At 35.8% G+C, this 19,127-nt stretch overlaps 1 protein-coding gene across 21 annotated transcripts in view; it reads right to left on the bottom strand.

Annotated features, from left to right (window-relative positions):
* The window catches only part of LOC105482774 (collagen type XXIV alpha 1 chain), a 421,145-nt gene that overhangs the window by 29,505 nt on the left and 372,513 nt on the right, over nucleotides 1-19,127 (bottom strand). For 18 of the 21 annotated variants that reach the window (XR_011617622.1, XR_011617589.1, XM_071087000.1 and 15 more), the window contains 4 exons: nucleotides 12,840-12,875; nucleotides 12,706-12,732; nucleotides 2,900-2,965; nucleotides 2,120-2,288 (listed from right to left, as the gene is read on the bottom strand). Coding sequence is in view for 19 of the 21 variants with exons in the window: in XM_071087000.1 (XP_070943101.1) it covers nucleotides 2,120-2,288; nucleotides 2,900-2,965; nucleotides 12,706-12,732; nucleotides 12,840-12,875 (298 nt within the window). In the remaining 2 variants the exon portion in view is untranslated. Of the gene's footprint in view, nucleotides 1-2,119; nucleotides 2,289-2,899; nucleotides 2,966-4,741; nucleotides 4,837-12,705; nucleotides 12,733-12,839; nucleotides 12,876-19,127 lie in introns of those variants that run through there. The other 3 variants (XM_071087115.1, XM_011743097.3, XM_071086953.1) reach the window with 3 other exon arrangements.

Genomic DNA, 19,127 nt, shown 5'->3' with positions numbered 1-19,127 from the left:
ACTTGAATGTCTAAGAGACATCTCAAAGTAAATATATCCAAAATTTTACTCCTGATCTTTTCTCCAAAATTTCATCTCCTGTTAACAACATCCCACCCTTCTATGGTAAAAACAAACAAACAAACAAACAAACAAACAAACAAACACCTTAGAGTCATCCTTTGCCATTCTATTTCTCTCATAGCCCACATCCAATCTATCAACAAAAACTGCTGGCTCTATCTTAATCTATTTATTCCTGAGGCTGTAATTTTTTTGAACTTTTGCAATCAGACCTTGGTGATGACTTTAAGCAGTAGGATATAAATAACTCCCACATGCTTAGCGTTCCAATAATGGAATGCTTTTCCACTGTTAGCCAGGATGCTAACAATGATTTTTGTTAAAATAAAGCATATTGAAAAATGTAACCATTTTTTACCACTCCCTCGGCAACCAACTTTAGTCCAACCAACCATCATCTCTCCTGGATTATGCCAATATCTTTCTCAGTAGTTTCTCTACCTCTACCCCTGTCTTCCTCACTATATTTGCAACATATTAGCTAGAGTAATATTTTAAAAATCTTAGCCAAATTATGTCACTTCTTGGCTCAGCAATTTCCAGTGGCTTCCCATCTTATTAGAGACTTCTGAGTACTCTAGAGGGTCCTGTATTATCTGACTTTTTGATATCTTTCTAATAAATTTCCTAACATTCTCCCCCATATGCACTCTCTTCCATTCATACTGGCTTTCTTGCTAATTCTAAAACATGCTAGGTATACTCAAAGACTCAGGGTTTTTGCATTTATTCTTTGTGCCTGGAAAGCTTTCTCTAGATTTCTTGTGGCTTGCTCTCTTACCTCCTTCTGATATCACCCAAATGTCACATTCTCATAGATGCCTTATCTGATCATTCTATTTAAAAATTGTATCTTGTGCTCCACTTCCTATCAAGTCCCCCTTCCCTGCTGTTTTGTTTTTTCTTATAGCATTTATCATATTCTAGTGATGAAAGTATTTGGGGGCATAAAGATTTTTTGAATACTGCACAATCCACACCATTTAGTTATTTCTCTTATAAGGAAGGTGGACTTTGAACTATATTTCATACTAATTTTGCATATCTTACAATGTCTTTGTTCCTTTCAATTCTACAGAATTATATTTTTATGCCCTCAAATATGGGAAAGAATCAAGCTGAGAATTATTATAGGCAGCTACAATTGTAAGTATTATTTTAGTTTTTATATTAATCTAGGGCAGAAAATATCTTTAGAAGTTAAGTGTTTTATTAATATAAACAAAATGACTGTTTTCACTGAAGTTCTAGAACGGAAGCAGATGGTTTGGACATGTGTGTATGTGCGCATTTGTGTGTGTGTGAGTGCAGGTATGTGAGACATGTGTATGTATAAACAAAATTAAAATGACCACAGAATAACATAACATAGCTTTTTCAAATCAGCATTTTTCACATCAGAACTTTTCAAATCATAATTTTTTTTTCAAAAATGTCATTGTGTTAAAACTAGAGTTTGTAGCAGACAGGGTTTCCCCTGTTTAACTGATGACTCCTCTTGATTTAAAACCTTGCCTTGATTGTTCCAATCTACGTTCATTTTTGCACCTCTGGCTAATGAAATTGGGGCATCTGTGTTGAGATGAGAAACTTCCAAGAAAGACAAACCACTCCCATCTTCATGATCATCAATTCTAGAATGGGACCTTTAAATTCCATTTTGTATTTAAAAACAAAACTAGACTTTTAGGGAGTATGGTGAAGGAGATTCTCTAATATATCTATTTATGTTGTTAACTTTGGTAGTCTTGACTTACCAAGTTCTGATGGGTGCTACTGTCTGTTAATGCAAAGGTCAGGCCTATCTATCTTAATTTTTAATATGAATATGCTGTATTCCAAGAACAAAATGTAAGCAAATGACATAGCAAGGGGTGGACGACATTAGAAGCATGTCTCCCTCATAGAGTATTTTATTCTTGATGACATTAAAATGGCTTCTGCCAGAGTTTTATCAAACTAACTATGATTTAGAGTGAACACATTACAAATCTCAAACACACTGAACTGATGAAATGAAATTTGACATCAGAGTTCGAGGTAACCAAGAACTTACCATCTGATACTTTTTGTTCACAGTTAAGTAAATCTTTGCAGATTCGTGCTGGGTTATCTCGTGTGCCAAGAGGATTCTTGATGCTGTGCAATAAATTGCTAAGGTAGTTCAGGGTTTTGAATATCTCTTCACTGTGGTCAATTAAAGTCACTTCAGTATTCTGGTAGTTCTGCCAAGTCATCATAAGAATTACGTAAGCAAAAAACTCCTGAGGACCAACATGGGCCAAGGCAGGAGAAGAATGTGTTTCCGTTACGTGTAGTAAGTTGGGAGTAGAATGTAAAGAACAGTTTATATTTAAGCATAGGCATATGTGTATGTTTTATTAACCTTAATCTTTTAAAGAAGTTAAGTTCACATTCACAAGTTTAGTTTTCAAGCTAACATAAGAATTGCTATGTCTACTGTATTATGTTTTTAAAATTACACATTGAATGATTAGAGTTTAAATAAAATAAATGAGTAGTGATAATATATATATCTCATTTTAAGAAACATGGCTAACTTCATTTAACTACTTTCTTGGCTAGTACCAAATTCCTTACAAATAACAGTATTACATTTTTGATTTAAATGTTTTCCTTACAAAACATCCTACGCATATATTTCTGCTTAACTATACCAAAATCACTTACTTCATTCTTGAAAATGGTTTCACATTTTCAATCTGTTTTAAATACAGTCTTTGAGATAATGTCACATTTTGGCCTCCAAAAAACTTCTCTGTTTAATTGGTATATTGAGAGACAGTGCCAATATAAATAAAACCAGATACGTTACCTCCATCTGTAGGGCAGTATTTGATTCAATCAAGGCTTGAATAGCAGCATTGATATCCATTTGCTTCTGTGTAAAACAAAACCATTTGAGATTAGGAATAAGATCAACACTGAGTGCTCCAAAGTAAAGGCTGCAAATTCTGAAAGCACTGCTGTAAAGTATACCAGACTTATTATCTGAAGGGGTTCTGTAACTCTTAGACAGATTTTGCAAATATTACCTGGCTATCTAAAAGGACAATATGCCACCTTCATCCAAATCTAAAGGTCTCCTAATTAAAGTAGGACCAGAGTGTAGAGTCCTCAAATGAAAAACTATTTGTTCCTGTTGCCTGAAAACACACACACAAAGTTCCTCAAATGGAAGAGAATAAAATATGATCCTCTCAGTTAATAAACTGTAAAGTGAAGAATAAATAACTGTAGTAATTTTTAACAGTTACATTCTTGGAAGGAATAGAATAAAATACTACTGTCCTGAGGTAGTCACCACATTAATTTAATCTGATACTTCTGTGGTTTTAAAAACAATTTCTGAAGTTGGAAAATGTACCATGAGTCCCAAAAGAAATAATACAGAAGGAAATCAATCTCCTCTTGCATTTAATAAAATATATTTTTAGAAAAAGACTGAGCATAATCATTAGTAAAAGTCTTTTTTTTGTAATTATTTTTTAAAAATTATCTTAGAACAATGAAGCATGGTTCTGGGAAACGGCATCTGTGTAAGTGAAACAAGCAATTTAATTTCTTTCAGAGTCATTGTACTGTGAAGACATCTTTTTACTTGAAGGCTTATATAATAGAAACAGTTTTCAACAGATCTCTCACAGCTCATGGTTGGTAGTTTGAAAAACTATTTAAAATGATGGAATAATCAGTAAAATGTGCTCTCCCTTGCTTCAGCATGTGTTTTTCATATTGGAAAATAATTGACTCATTCTGCATATATATACTGCCAAACCCTGTGATACACACTGAGGAGAAAATGGTAAACAAAAAAGAAACTTGCCCTTATGGAACTTAAATTTAGAGAGGAGAGAGGCAATAATTAAATCATCTCAAAAATCATAATTACTAATTGAGATACACGCTATGAAAGAGAAGTGCATGAAACTATGAGAGAAATTAGAGAAATTAATCAAATCTGGAAAATGTAAGAGGTTGGAAGGAATAGGTCAGAGAAGGCTTCCCTGAGGTAGTAAAATTTGAACTGATATCCAAAGAATAAAAAAGAATTTTTAGGAGAAGGGGTAGGAGAGCTTTCCAGGCAGAAGAAGCAAAGGCCACGAGACAGAAGGAGCATGGACTATTCAAGTAGCAAAGAGGTTAAACCTAAAATATTCTCCGCAGATTAAATAATTATGACCAGACTGCTCATGTGAATGAGCAGATTTTGGATATGGGTGACACAAAAATATTGGCACTAAAAATGGGAAACTGAATTAAGTGCTGAACCAAAGCCACCTTTATGTTGTTCACTTGGTCCCCTGTTGGTGATTAAGAGTTTTAATTAGAAAATCTAGCATAGTGGTTCTCAAACTCTTCAGAATTGGAATCCTTTTGCACTTTTAATAAAGAATTCCTTTATTATTAGAGGCCTTACAAATTTTTTGTTTTTGTTTATGTGAATTATAACTTTGGAGTCTCACTCTGTCACCCAGGCTGAAGTACAGTGGCACGATCTCGGCTCACTGCGACCTCTGCTTCCTGGATTCCAGCGATTCTCCTGCCTCTCAGCCTCCCAAGTAGCTGTGACTACAGGTGTGTGCCAACACACTATTTTGTATTTTTTGTATTTTTGGTAGACATGGAGTCTCACCATGTTGGCCAGGCTGGTCTTGAACTCCTGATCTCAGGTGATCCGCCCGCCTTGGCCTCCCAAAGTGCTGGGGTTACAGGTATGAGCCACCGTGCCCGGCCAACTTTTGATATTTACTATGGTAGAAACCAAAACAAATTTTAAAACTATTCATGTGTCAATTGCTTTAAAATATCAACAAACCCATTATATGTTAATATCAATATTTTCATAAAAATTAACTATGTTTGCCAAAACAAAAAAATTAATGAGAAGGGTGACCCAGTTTTACATTTTTGTGCATTTCTGTAATGTCTGGATTAATACATTACAGCTAAATTCTCATATTTGCTTTTGTATTCAATTGGTTGTGAAGAAAATCTAGCCTCATAGAGATACGTAGGAGGAAAAAAGAAAAGTATTTAAGTTGTCTTTTTCAAATAATTATGGATTTTCTTCTATCATATTATACCTTATACCAAAACTTGATAATTGGTAGTTTCTTAAAGGTTAGTTTCTATGGGAAAACTGAACCCACCTCAATGAACATTTTGTACTTTTATACTAAAATCTATTGGTCTATTTTATACTTTCATAGATCTTTTGCCTATACATGATTTTATTAACATCATATATTAATCATTCTGAAAATACTGATTTATGGAATTATGTAGGTCTTCCAAACACTGATATAGCTCATTACTTAATGCCAGAAATTACATTTGTTAACATCATCAGGAAAACATAATGTTACTTATCAGGAAAACATAAGTACTGGGAATCTATTAAATTCTCAGTGATAAATACGTTTTCCCTAATTCTTATTTTTGCTTGAGAGCTTGAAATTTATCATTGGCATCAAATTCTGTCAGTTGTTTTCCTTGAAATGACAGGCTAACTTCATTCCTTTTCAAGAAAATATCTGTAAACTACTCATGTCTTGATAATACTGGTAGTCTGTCAATAAAAAATGGTACTCTATGATAAAACTGGCTAGTTGAATTTGCAACTCAAATAGCTGCACAGTGCTTTCAAAGCAATCACTACAGTGTGCACTATAGGTACTTTATATGTTCTTCCATTTCATCATACAAAATATCAAAAAGATATTTAAAGAAGATAAGAGATCTAGGAGACAGCAAAATTGGTGGAATAATAACCTTCCAGAATTCTCTCTTGGCAAGTTAAAAAATGAAATAAAACCATGTCTTTAGAACTAAAGGACAGTATGAGAAAGGTGTCTTACTAAGTAGAGAATATAATAAAAGCACATACACTATAGAAAAAAGAATCAAATAGAAATTCTGAAGTTAAAAAGTACAATAGCTGAAACAAAAATTTACTAGATAGGCTCTACAGTAGATTTCCATAGGCAGAAGTAAGCACCAGTTAACTTGAAGACAGGTTTATTGAGATTATCCTGTCTGAGGAGTGGAAAAAAATAATGAAGAAAAATGAACAGAGACTGAAGAGATCTGTAGGACACTGTCAAGCTTACCAACATATGCATGATGAGAGTCTCAGAAGGGAAGGAGAGAGAAACGGGGGTACAAAGAATATGTAAAGAGATAATGGCTGAAAACATCACAAATCTGATGCAAAAATATTAACCTACACATCCAAGAAGCTCTAAAACTTTCCCAGATACGTCACAATCAAATTATCCAATTCTACAGACAAAGAGAGAATTCTGAAAGCAGAGAGGAGGCTCATCATGTCCAAGAGATCTTCAACTAGATTAACAGCTAATTTCCCATTAAAATCATAAAGGTGAGCAGGCAGTAGGATAATATATTCAGAGTGCTAAAAGAAAAGACTGTCAGCCAAGAATTCTATTTCCAGTAAAACTCTCCTTTAAAAATGAAGGAAATATTAATATATTCCCAGTTAAATAAAAACTGAGACAATTTATCACTAACATACCTTCCCTAGAAAAATATTATAGGGAGTCATTCAGGCCTAAAGTAAAGGATATTAGGCAGAAACTTGAATCCAGCTGAAGAAATAAAGAGCAGTAGTAAAAGTTACAATACAGTAAATATAATATATAGTATAGACCACAAGTAGCCAAAAGTAATTTCGAAAAAGAAGTTAGAAGCATCATGTTTCCTGATTTCAAAACTTACTATAAAGCTTCTGTAATCAAAACAGTTGGTACTGTCATAAAGACAGACATAAAGACCAATGAAATAGAATAGAGAGTCCAGAAATAAACCTTCTCATTTATGATCAAATTATTTTCAACAAGAGTGCTAAGCTCATTCAATGAGGAAAGAATGGTCTTTTCAACAAACAGTGCTGGAAAAATGGAATATCCACATGGGATAGAATGAAGTTAAACCCTTAACTTACGTCAAGTACAAAAAACTTACATCATGAGTTATATCATGAACTCAAAATGAATCAAAGACTTGAACATAAGAGCTAAAACTAAAAAATTATTACAAGCAAATAGGAAAAGCCTGATAACATTTAATTTTGCAGTGATTTCTTGGAGAGATAGCAAGAGCACAGTCAACAAGAGAAGAAAGTAGATAAATTAGACTACATATATATATTAAAAAATCTGTGCATCAAAGGACACTATACAGAGAGTGAAAAGGCAACTCAAGGGATGGGAAAAAATAACTGCAAATTGTCTTTCTGGTAAAGGATTAATACCTAGAATACTTAAAGAGCTTCTACAACTTACTAACAACCAAAAAAAAAAAAAAAAAAAAAAAAAAAAGCAATCCAATTCAAAAAATGGGCAAAGAACTGAATAGATATTTCTCTAAAGAAGAGGCTGGGCACGGTGGCTCACGCCTGTAATCCCAGTACTTTGGGAGGCCAATGCGGTCGGATCACTTGAGGTCAGGAGTTCGAGACCAGCCTGGTCAACATGGTGAAACCCCAGCTTTACGAAAAATACAAAATTAGCCAGGCGTGGTGGAGGGCACCGGTAATCCCAGTTACTCAGGAGGCTGAGGCAGAAGAATCACTTGAACCTGGGAGGTGGAGGTTGCAGTGAGCCGAGATTGCACCACTGCACTCCAGCTTGGGCAACACAGAGAGTCTGTCTCAAAAAAAAATTTTTAAAAATACAAATGTCTAATAAACACATGAAAATGTGCTCAACACCACAAAGCACTAGGAAAATTCATGTGAAAACCACAATGAGATACTGCTTCACAACCATTAGGATGGCTGTTATAGAAAAAATAAACCGGAAAATAACAAGTGTTGGTGAGGATGTGGAGAAACTGGAAACTTGTGCACTGCTGGTGGTAATATAAAGTGTGTAGCAGTTACAGAAAACAGTATGGCAGTTTCTCAAAAATTAGACATAGAATTGCTACATGATATAACAGTTTTATTTCTAGGTATATACCCAAATGAATTGAAAGTGAAGACTCCAACAGATGTCTGTACACTAATGTTTATAGCAGCATTATTCACAATAGCCGAAAGGTAGAAGCAAAATAAGTGTCCATTTGGATAAACAAAATCTGGTATATGTATTCAATGGACTATTATTCAGCTTTGAAAAGAAATAAAATTCTACTATAAGCTTACAACAGAGATGAACCCTGAAGATATTACATTAAGTGAAGTAAGTCAGTCACAAAAAGACAAATATTGTATGACTTAACTTATATGAGGTACCTAGAGTAGTCAAACTCATAGAAACAGAAAGTAGAACGGTGGTTGCCGGGGCTGGGGAAAGGGAGGAATTGAGAATTATTACTTAATGGGTACAAAGCTTCAGTTCTGGAAGACAAAAAAAGTCCTAGGCATGGATAGCAATGGTTGCACAACAATGTGAATGTACTTAATACCACTGAACTCTATACTCTATTTTTAACTTAAAAATAGTTAAAATGGTAAAATTTTGTTATGTATATCTTGCCAACATTAAAAATAACAAGTAAATATGCTCATTATCCCTTAGACCAAACTATCCTACTTCTGGCAATTTGTCCCCTAGGTATTCTACAAAATGATATGTATATGGACAGGACATTTGTACTATGCGTAATAAAAAATTGAAAAAAAATGCTCATCAACAGAGGGCAAGCTGAGTAAATCACAGGATAGTCTTAATTGACATGACTATGATTTTCTGTGTGGGCAATAAAGAATACAATGATTATTAGTAGATTAGTAGTGTAGAGTTTGATGCTTTAGTCATGCTAAGGTACCAGCAATTTTAAACACCATCAGCGCAAGCGAAAACTCAATAAAAAGGCATTTTTTCTTCCTGAACAGGTATTAGAAAGAAAAGAAATTTCATAACACTTGGCCACTAAAATTTTTCTTGACGATCTCTATTCCTAGAATCCCCAAGGTATTCACAAAGCCTAGCTCAAGACTGGCACATAGCAGTCAATTAATTTGTTGAATTTATTGATTTTTTTTCCCCACAGGCAGACTTTAAGAAAGGCACGGTCAGAGAAATTGTATTAAGAGGATTTGCCTGGGAAGTCATTCAGTTACATCTAAGTGCCCACATCGAAGTATAAATCTCTCATTAGGTGCAGTGAGGGGATCAAAAAAGGAAAAATAACTTCTTCCAGGCATTCTAGTTAGAACATATTCTCACATGGAAATCACTCAATGTTTACAAAAACATGCATGTAAAATAGAAAACAGAGAATAAAAATTGATTATATGTTGTGATTAGTGAGTGTGAAATAATGAGGGGAATTAGACAGCAGGATTCATTATACGTTGGCAGAATGTAATCTTCACAATTCTCTCCAAATCATTCAAGTGAAGAGCATACCTAGTCTAGGCATCTCAGTATTTTGAAGAGAAGTGTTATTTTTTCATATGTCTGAAGTTTCAAGATCACTGGATGGTGAAAATGCTGACCAAATAGGAACTCATTTCAGGTCACACCCCTTTTTATGATGGGAGTTTTTGCTGATTCTAGGGAACCAGAATATAATAGAAGCTGCCACTTCTTAATTCATCAATCCAGGTTCTACAATTGACCCATTAATTGGAATAAATCAGTTGGGAATTCTTTCTCTCATTTAATGATTCTTAATGATTGTTATTTCCATCCTATACACCAAACACAGACACACATAGACACCGTGTTCTTCCCTTTACTCCACTAATCACTTCTAGTTAACTTTGACATCATGTTGTATACTTCTGTGTTCATTTCTAAATATCTTACCATGTACACTGAGGTCTGGTCATTACCCTACCCTCACATTCAAATTCACCATCAATACATATTACTTTTCCTGAAACATTTCCTTTTAGCTATTCCACTTTAAATAACTGACCAAGTTACTTGAGTTTCGTAGGTCTTATAAAGATGTGGCTGGACTGGATTATAAGTTTTCATACTTATCTTGACCCACAGTAAGAAATACATTTTTACATCACGACAAAATTCAGACAAACATACATATATTTAACCTCAAAAAGTTCTGTAAAACCATATTTATTCTTGCTGATGATGATGTACTGACTTTTTTTTTTGTTTTTTAAAATTGAAGTAAAATTTATATAACATAAAATTCACTATTTTAGTCATTTAAAAGTATACAATTCTGTTGTCTTTAGTAGATTCACAATGTTGTTCAACCATTACCATGATTGAATTTCAGAGCATTTTTATTACCCCCCAAAAGAAAATCCATATCTACTAAGCAGTCCCTCCCTATATTTTTTTCTATTCTATTTCATTTGCTCTAAAAATAATCTTGAATGAGACTCACTAAATTGGTCTTATGATCCACTGACCAATGAATCCCAACTCAAAGTCTGAAATAACTGCTAAATAATTACTGAGAGGACCTCTAGTTCTATGAATCTATTCCTTTATAGATATTGTTTCTCTCCAAGTGAAATCTAGTTTAGAAGATTCCCACTAAAATTTCCTGAGATGTTGCCTTTTTTGTATTCACGCAGGCATGCACTCAACATTTATTAAGAGCTTAAATGGAAGGGGAATTTAAAAAGTAGTCTCTACCTTCAGAGGGTTCACAATATAATAGAAAAGACAAACATGAAAGTAAATGAGTATGAATGAAGAACAGGAAGTGATCAGTTCTATCTTGTAGTGTGATGAGGGGATGGAATTAAGAAAAGTTTCATGGAGGCCGACTTTAGAAAGAATGCATAGGTGTCTTCTCATTGTCATTTAGACGTCTGCTCTAGAAATCTTATTCTCAATGTTATTTTCCTACAGTGGACTCTGCAAGTTCCAGGAAAACAGCACTATATATGGAAATCTGTTTTCATATCGGCCAAGAAGGAATACAGAAAGGAGGAAAAGGGAGAAAAGAAGGAAACAAAGAAACAGCATTTATTGAGTAGTTATAATGTATTCAACACATATATCTTCTTAATCTTCCTAATTTCTCAAAGTATATACATATTTTAATCCACATTTTGCTCTGAGCAAAAACCTCTCATGTCTTAGTCTATTTTGGCTGTGTAGGAACACATATATTTTCCAAGTGAGACAGGGATATGTGTCCCACACTTTGGCACTTAAATGTGAAAATTTTCACTAAACATTTCTTTAACTTGCCAATGACATATGATTCTTTAGAACTTGAACTTGTTCTTTCTTGAGAAGGGAGCTATGATATATCAAAGTTATTATAATTTGGGAAGGCAATTAATGAGGGTACTTGTAATCCATGCATTGTGGGGATCCAGGAGGAAGGGAAGAATAAACAAGTGGAAAGTTATTTGAAGACTTGAAGAAAGATTTTTTTTTTTTTTGAGATGGAGTCTTGCTCTGCCAGGCTGGAGTGAGGGGGCACAATCTTGGCTCACTGCAACATCCGCCTCCTGGGCTCAGGCGATTCTCCTGCCTCAACCTCCTGAGTAGCTGGGATTATAGGCATGTGCCACCATGCCTGGGGTTTTGCCATGTTGGCCAGGTTGGTCTCAAACTCCTGACCTCAGATGATACACCCACTTCAGCCTCCCACAGTGCTGGGATTATAGGTGCAAGCCACCATGCCCGGCCGAAAGACATTCTTATTGATGTTCACACAGGGAGAGGTTCCCTCTGCATTAGTCAGAAGACCAGAAAGGGGAAGTGATTTTTTAAAATCACAGATAAATGGGTCTCTTGTTTTCAAGGGAATAGTCTTCCTTGTGGCACTATGCCCCAAGGAAAAGCTGAGGGAAATGAAGAGTTTCTGATCTGCTGAGAGTAGATCACAGGAAACCACCACCGAGAACTAGCAGAGATCTAAATGACATCAGAGCAGCATGTGAAATAAGAAGGCTTAAAAGGCGCAGGACTGACCATTGTTTAGGATGGTGTAGCCAACAGTAGATCCACACTAGGCAGAAAATATGACCCAAGGACTACTGTATTTGACCAGGAGGCTGGAGGAGCGGGGTGTGGGTGATGTTGCAGATGGAGACAGACCTCTCATAGGGAGCAGGAAGACAAAAAGACTGCGGAATATGAGAATGGATACAAAGCATAAGGAAAATCAAGCTTAGAATATCAGAGGGCACGAGAATAGCAGGAGCAACATAAACATTGCCTCAGAGATAAGGGTAGCAAGTTTTGGGTCATAGTAGTTAGATAATAAGCAAACATAAGAGAAGTCTGATGGCTTCGAGAGTTACCAGAAACTGAGAAAGATTCATGTAAATCAAAGAAGTGGATAACTCTGGCTGGCAAAAAGAGAACATTTAAAAAAGGAGAGTGAAGATGTAGAATTAGGAAGAAATGGAGGTAATTAGTTTTTCAAGTGCTTATTATGTATTATACAATGTGTTGCGTGCTTTACTTCTTACTCAATACTTGAAACCACCCAAGAAAGCAGGAGATACCCTCTCCATTTTATAAATAAGAAGTCTGAGGCTTGGATTTCATATTTGTGTAGCTGGGCCAGCCCTGTATCAGGTTAGCAAAAAAGAACAGAGGTATGCAAAAGGGACACCTTCTAATAGGGAGTTAACAGAAGAAGATTTAAAAAGTTAACATGACATACTAAGATAAAACAAAATAAAATCAAACCAAGCAAACTTACTCTTGGGCCTGGTGCTCCAGGTGGACCCTAGAACACAGCAAATTAAAAATATATACATTTATTTAGTAGACATATCAAACCAGGCAAGCATATAAGCATCAATAGTAAACAGATATAAATGAAAACCAACTCACTGGAGGCCCTGGTTGACCTCTCGGTCCTTGAGGACCCTGGAAGAAATGGAGACAAACACAAGAGGTATATGTTATACTTTTGGTTGGGTATAAGCAAGAGAACTAATATTCAACCTCTGTCATCACCTTTCGTGCCAGGCAAGTCATACAATTTAAAATTGTTTTAGTATTCTAAAGTTACATGCTCCGGTACTTAGCTATCATCCATATTCATAAACAAGCTGGATATTTATTTTCCTGTTTATTGATATTGATATTATTAGAAACTGAATTTACTCATTTTACTAAACTACTATAAATGTAACATTTTAAAATGTTAGTATTGTCTAAAGATGTTTTTCCTGTTATTTCTAACTGCCACCTACCTAATCATCAAATATAGAAACTTCAGTGTTCTTAGACACCTTAATTTCCTTCATCTACCTATAAACTGGTTGCCAACTTCAAAATAATACTTCTCCATTTTTATTGACAATTAAATGAATGAAGGATGTTAAAATTAATTAGTATTAATGTGGAAATTAGAAAAGTTAAAAGGTATATAGCAAAATGTCAAAAGCTATGTTGACATTTTTCAAAATGAAGCAATAGTAATTACTGTTAAAAATGCTCAAAGGCCCTGTATGTCTGTTCAAAAGTAACCTAGATGTTCAGCTAAATGTTAAGACTATATTGAATCGACTCCAATTATGGTTAAAAGATGGCAAAGCAACACTTATCTTCAGCTGAGTTTTGGATAATGTCGACACCATGCTTGACTTAGTTTTAAGTATCTTGTATTGCCAAAGCTGTTAATCCTAAATATACTGTGATAGCTAGAACAAACAATACATAGCAGCTTGAAAAGAGTAGAGTACTCCAACACTGTGCCTGCTAGACATGTCTTAGTTTATCTGATTTATGATTACAATTTTAAGCAGAGAATGTACAAAACTTGTACATAATTAAATGAATGAATGATGTTAAAATTAGTACTAGTTAATTTTAATACTATTAATACTAGTTAATTTTAACATCATCCATTCATTTAATTATCAACCAATGCATGTACTTCAGAAGCTGCATGGTAGGTGACAGAAATGTCACATTGGAGATAGCCTTTTAACCATACAGAAGCTCAAAATGAAATTGGTTATGTACGCTTCTCCATTTTGGATCAACAATGTAAAAATAATAAACAGTTGTGATAGTCCATTCCACTTAGCAAGTTTTTGAAATTTGGAAAATATCACTGATGGTTCAGTACAAAATATGTATCTTATCCTTGACTTCAAAAGAGGAATTTATCATAGAAAAATAAGAAACAATTTCTACTGTTGACTTCATAAAGTTCATTCCAGCTTGTTATCCAGAACAAGTCAGACCACCACAAATATGATCAAACAAAATACTTCAAACCCACCCCAAGATAGGGCAGGGCAACCCCAATGTAATCACATAGAATAGGGAAAGTAGCCAAGTTAAAAAAATATGATTCCAACAAGATAACATTTTATTAGTTCTTTTTTATTACTCTAGCTAATACACCATTAAGGTGAAGTGATTCACTGTCTCTCTCTTTCATGTAAAGCAGTTTATAGGCCGGGCATGGTGGCTCACACCTGTAATTCTAGCACTTTGGGAGGTCAAGGCCAGAGGACTGCCTGAGCTCGAATTTGAGACCAGCCTGGGCAACATAGTGAAACTCCCTCTCTACTAAAGTACAAAAAAATTAGCCAGGTATGGTGGTGCACTCCTGTAGTACCAGCTACTTGGTAGGCTGAGGCACTAGAATTGCTTGAACCTGGGAGGCAGAGGTTGCAGTGAACCGAGATCACACCATTGCACTCCAGCCTGGGTGACAGAGTGAGACTGTCTCCAAAAAATAAAATTAAATAAGCAAAGTAGTTTATAACAATATTATGATTGTCTCTGTTAATTTTCTTTCACTTTTTTTTTTTTTTTTTTTTTTTGAGATGGAGTCTTGCTCTGTCGCCCAGGCTGGAGTGCCGTGGTGTGATCTTGGCTCACTGCAATCTCCACCTCCCAGGTTCAAGTGATTCTCCTGCCTCAGCCTTCCGAGTAGCTGGGACTACAGGCGTGCTCCACCACTTCTGGCTTTTTTTTTTTTTTTTTTTTTTTTTTTTTTGTATTTTTAGTAGACACAGGGTTTCACCATGTTGGGCAGGCAACTCCTGGCCTCAAGTGATCCACCTGCCTTGGCCTCCCAAAGTGCTGGGATTACAGGCGTGAGCCATTGTGCCTGGCCATCTATGCCAATTTCTAAAGGGGAACCAAATTACTCTGAATGCTTATGGTGGTTATTTGGCTATAGTGAAAACACTGCCTATGAAAATAGATTCTCTTTCCACTTTATTCCAGAATTTACATACAATCCTCCAAAAGTAACGTATTCTATCAGTATACTTTAAAAATACGTGTAAGTGCGTTCCCTTAAACTTGAGTATGTTAGTCTTTTCTTTTATGTAAATTTCTTTTATTTCATTTCCTTATGTCATCTCCCTTATGTAAATGCAATCTTGATTTAGCTTCATGATCCTTATTTTAGGCTGGCTCAGTTGCAGAGAGCTTCCTTTTCTCATTTATAAACTGAGGAGCTTCCATTGTAGGATGTTTAGCAGCATCCCTAGCTTCTACCCACTAGACGCCACTAACATCTCATTCTTTTTCCCCAATTATTCAACCAAAAATTTCTCCAGACATTGCCAAATGTCTCCTAGGGCAGTAGGGGGACAAATGGCTGCTGGTTGAGATTCATTGGTTTGAAAGGAGAGTTTAGTAATATTAAATAAGATTAACTAGATAGCAATGTAATTAGAACAGAATGAGTGAGCATCACAAGTCATATGGCGTGACTGCAAACAAGAACATAAACTCTTCAAGCTGTCATGTGGGTGATAGCTGGGCTACTCTAGGTGGAGGATACACACACACACACACACACACACACACACCCCCATATTCCTTACCAAGTTGCTTCTAACCCTCTTTTTCTAAGAGGCACTGTAATTTATAGAAAAACACAATCACATAGGAATAGGAACTGGGAGACCTGGGCTCTGGTTTTTGTCTTTGTAACTTAATTTGCTATATGGTCTTAAGTGAACTGCTGCACATTTGGATCTCAGATATCTAAACTGTAATATAATAGATCTAGTGAAGATAATCTCCAAGGTTCACTTTAAAATTATGATTTTCAAGACTTTTGTCAAATTTCTTCCTGACATGTGTTTTTTAAAATTTTTAAATTTTCTTTAAAGATGGGAGTCTTGCTATGCTACCCAAGCTGGCTTTGAATGCCTGGGCTCAAGCAATTCTCCTGCCTTAGCATCCCCGAGTAGCTGGGACCATAGGCATGCGCTTCTGCACCTGACCTACCTCATGTTTTATATCTGGATAAAGAAGGTGTACATATGCATACAGATTGGGAATTTAAAATTTAAAGTCTGTACAAATGTAATAGTAAGTGTTCTTGAATTTAATAAGTTTGATAATTTTTTAAGGAATGATTTATACTATTTATGAATTTCAAAAATAAATACATACATATATATGCTTTAAAAGCTTACGGTGTTAATATTTAGGACCTATTTCCCATATCCTAGTTTTTCCTTCTAATGCAGAAACCATCCTCCTCACTTTCAAATTGGAGGCAAATAAGACAATGCTAATCAAGAACTGTGAAGACACATTAACTTAGAGATAATATTAGAGAAAATGTCAATGGGATGTTTCAATATTTTATGATTTCATTAAATAGTATGCTATAAATATGAAGCAGCTAATCTAAAAATTCATGCTGAGATTGTTCTCGGTTTTTTTTTTTATTTCTATAGCTCTAAGTTATGTGATTCAAGTTGTGACATTCTGTCAAAATTATTTTCAGGCCAGGTATAGTGACTCATGCCTGTAATTCCAGGGCTTTGGGAGGCAAAGACCTGAAGGATCACTTGAGGCCAGGGTTCGAGGTCAGCTTGGGCAACACTGGGAGACACTGTATCTACAAAAATAATAATAGTAATAATCATTAAATAAATAAATTAGCCAAGTGCAATGACATGCACCTGTAGTCCTATCAGCTATTTGAGAGGCTGAGGTGGGAGGACTGCTTGAGCCCAGGAGTTCGAGGCTCCAGTGAGCTATGGCTGCACCACTGCATGTCAGCCTAGGTGACAGAGCAAGTCTGTCAAGAAAGAAAAAAAAATCATTTGCCGATATCTGACACTAGGATACCATTTCTGCTATAAGTTAAAATTTTACTTAGAATTTTACTTACGTTAAATTTTTACTAACTGTATCTCATTATTTCCAGCTGTCCTCTTTGCATTACTTACTCTAAAATTTACTCAATTGTGTTTTAAGTGTTTGAGGTCTCATAGAAAGTAGGAAATTTTGTAAACTTTCAGGATTAATTTGCCAGTAACACAACAGTTTTGAAGTAGAGAAAGAGTAGATAATTCTACATGTTATCTGCTAGGCTTCCTTAGGATGCCATAAAACTCTGGCTCTGTTTAGTATATATATATGAACAGGGCTGGGTGCGGTGGTTCATGCCTGTAATCCCAGCACTTTGGGAGGCTGAGGTGGGCAGATCATCTGAGGCCAGGAGTTCAAGACTGGCCTGGGCAACACGGTGAAATCCCGTTTCTACAAAAAATAGAAAAAAAATTAGCCGAGTGTGGTGCTGAATGCCTGTAATCCCAGCTACTCAGGAGGCTGAGACACGGGAATCACTTGAACCAGAAGGTGGAGGTTGCAGTGAGCTGAGATCATGCCACTGCACTCCAGCCTGGGCAACAGAACAAGACTCTGTCTCAAAAAAAAAAAAGAAGAAAAAAAGAAAATATATACGAATCTAGGGACTCATTTTAAAAACAGTCCATAGGCAGGCAGACAGGCAGCAAGTATAGAACAGAAAGAAAAATAACTCTTTCATAAATGGCCATACAGAATCAGCTCTCTCAATGGTGGAAAGGACCTACTTGGGATCAATACTAGAGTTTACAATGTTAAATTACAGAAGATGTGAAGCTTCCTAATCAAGAAACCCAAACTATAATAAAGGGGTTACTTTTCATGTGTTGTATAATGAGCTATAAACATCTTTGTATTTTTTTAAAGTCACTGAATCATGCTTTGGTCATTTTTTGGTTATTTTTAGGTATAAAACTTGGTAAGGGCCGGGCGCGGTGGCTCAAGCCTGTAATCCCAGCACTTTGGGAGGCCGAGACGGGCGGATCACGAGGTCAGGAGATCGAGACCATCCTGGCTAACATGGTGAAACCCCGTCTCTACTAAAAAATACAAAAAATTAGCCGGGCGAGGCGGCGGGCGCCTGTAGTCCCAGCTACTCGGGAGGCTGAGGCAGGAGAATGGCGTGAACCCGGGAGGCGGAGCTTGCAGTGAGCTGAGATCCGGCCACTGCACTCCAGCCTGGGCGACAGAGTGAGACTCCGTCTCAAAAAACAAACAAACAAACAAACAAACAAACAAAAACTTGGTAAGGAGAGCACAGTTTAATAAATTCATAGTTTAATAAATTTTTCTGCATGGAAAATTTTAAAATGAGATTGAGGCCAGGCGTGGTGGCTCATGCCTGTAATCCCAGCACTTTGGGAGGCTGACTGGGGTAGATCACGAGGTCAGGAGATCAAGACCATCCTAGCTAACACAGTGAAACCCCGTCTCTACTAAAAATACAAAAAATTAACTGGGTGTGGTGGCAGGCACCTGTAGTCCCAGCTACTTGGGAGGCTGAGGCAAGAGAATCGCTTGAACCTGGGAGGTGGAGCTTGCAGTGAGCCAAGATTGTGCCACTGCACTCCAGCCTGGGTGACAGAGTGAGACTCAGTCTCAATAATAATAATAATAATAATAATAATAATAATAATAAGATTGATAAACCAATTTGATAGACTGTTGTGATTCTGATATTTGTGCAAAGACTTAAGTCTCTTATTTGTCTCAATACAATAGGTCTTAGCTAATAAAATCCATTCCAAAAATGCACCATTTACTAGTACTATCTGAGAATGACCTCTGTGAGTGTATTACTTTCTGAAAGACAGTAACCAATTAGGTGTCTTTAGCCAGTCAATTATTTAAACTGTCTCCTTAAAGAAAACAAACTGGTAGAATGCACTGAAAAATTCCCAGTGAAAGTGTAAGAAATGTTACCAAGCTTTTCCATAAAACAAAGGAGAAAAGTTTAACAGCACATCTTATGTATTATGATAATTGCAGAATGATCTCCAGGAATTGAAAGATTACCTTTATAAAGCTCCTTAA

Source organism: Macaca nemestrina, chromosome 1 (genome assembly GCF_043159975.1).
Source record: "Macaca nemestrina isolate mMacNem1 chromosome 1, mMacNem.hap1, whole genome shotgun sequence".
In the NCBI taxonomy this organism is placed as follows: Eukaryota; Metazoa; Chordata; class Mammalia; order Primates; family Cercopithecidae; genus Macaca; species Macaca nemestrina.
The sequence above is the reverse complement of the archived record's forward strand: the minus strand, read 5'-3'. Positions and strand labels throughout refer to the sequence as shown.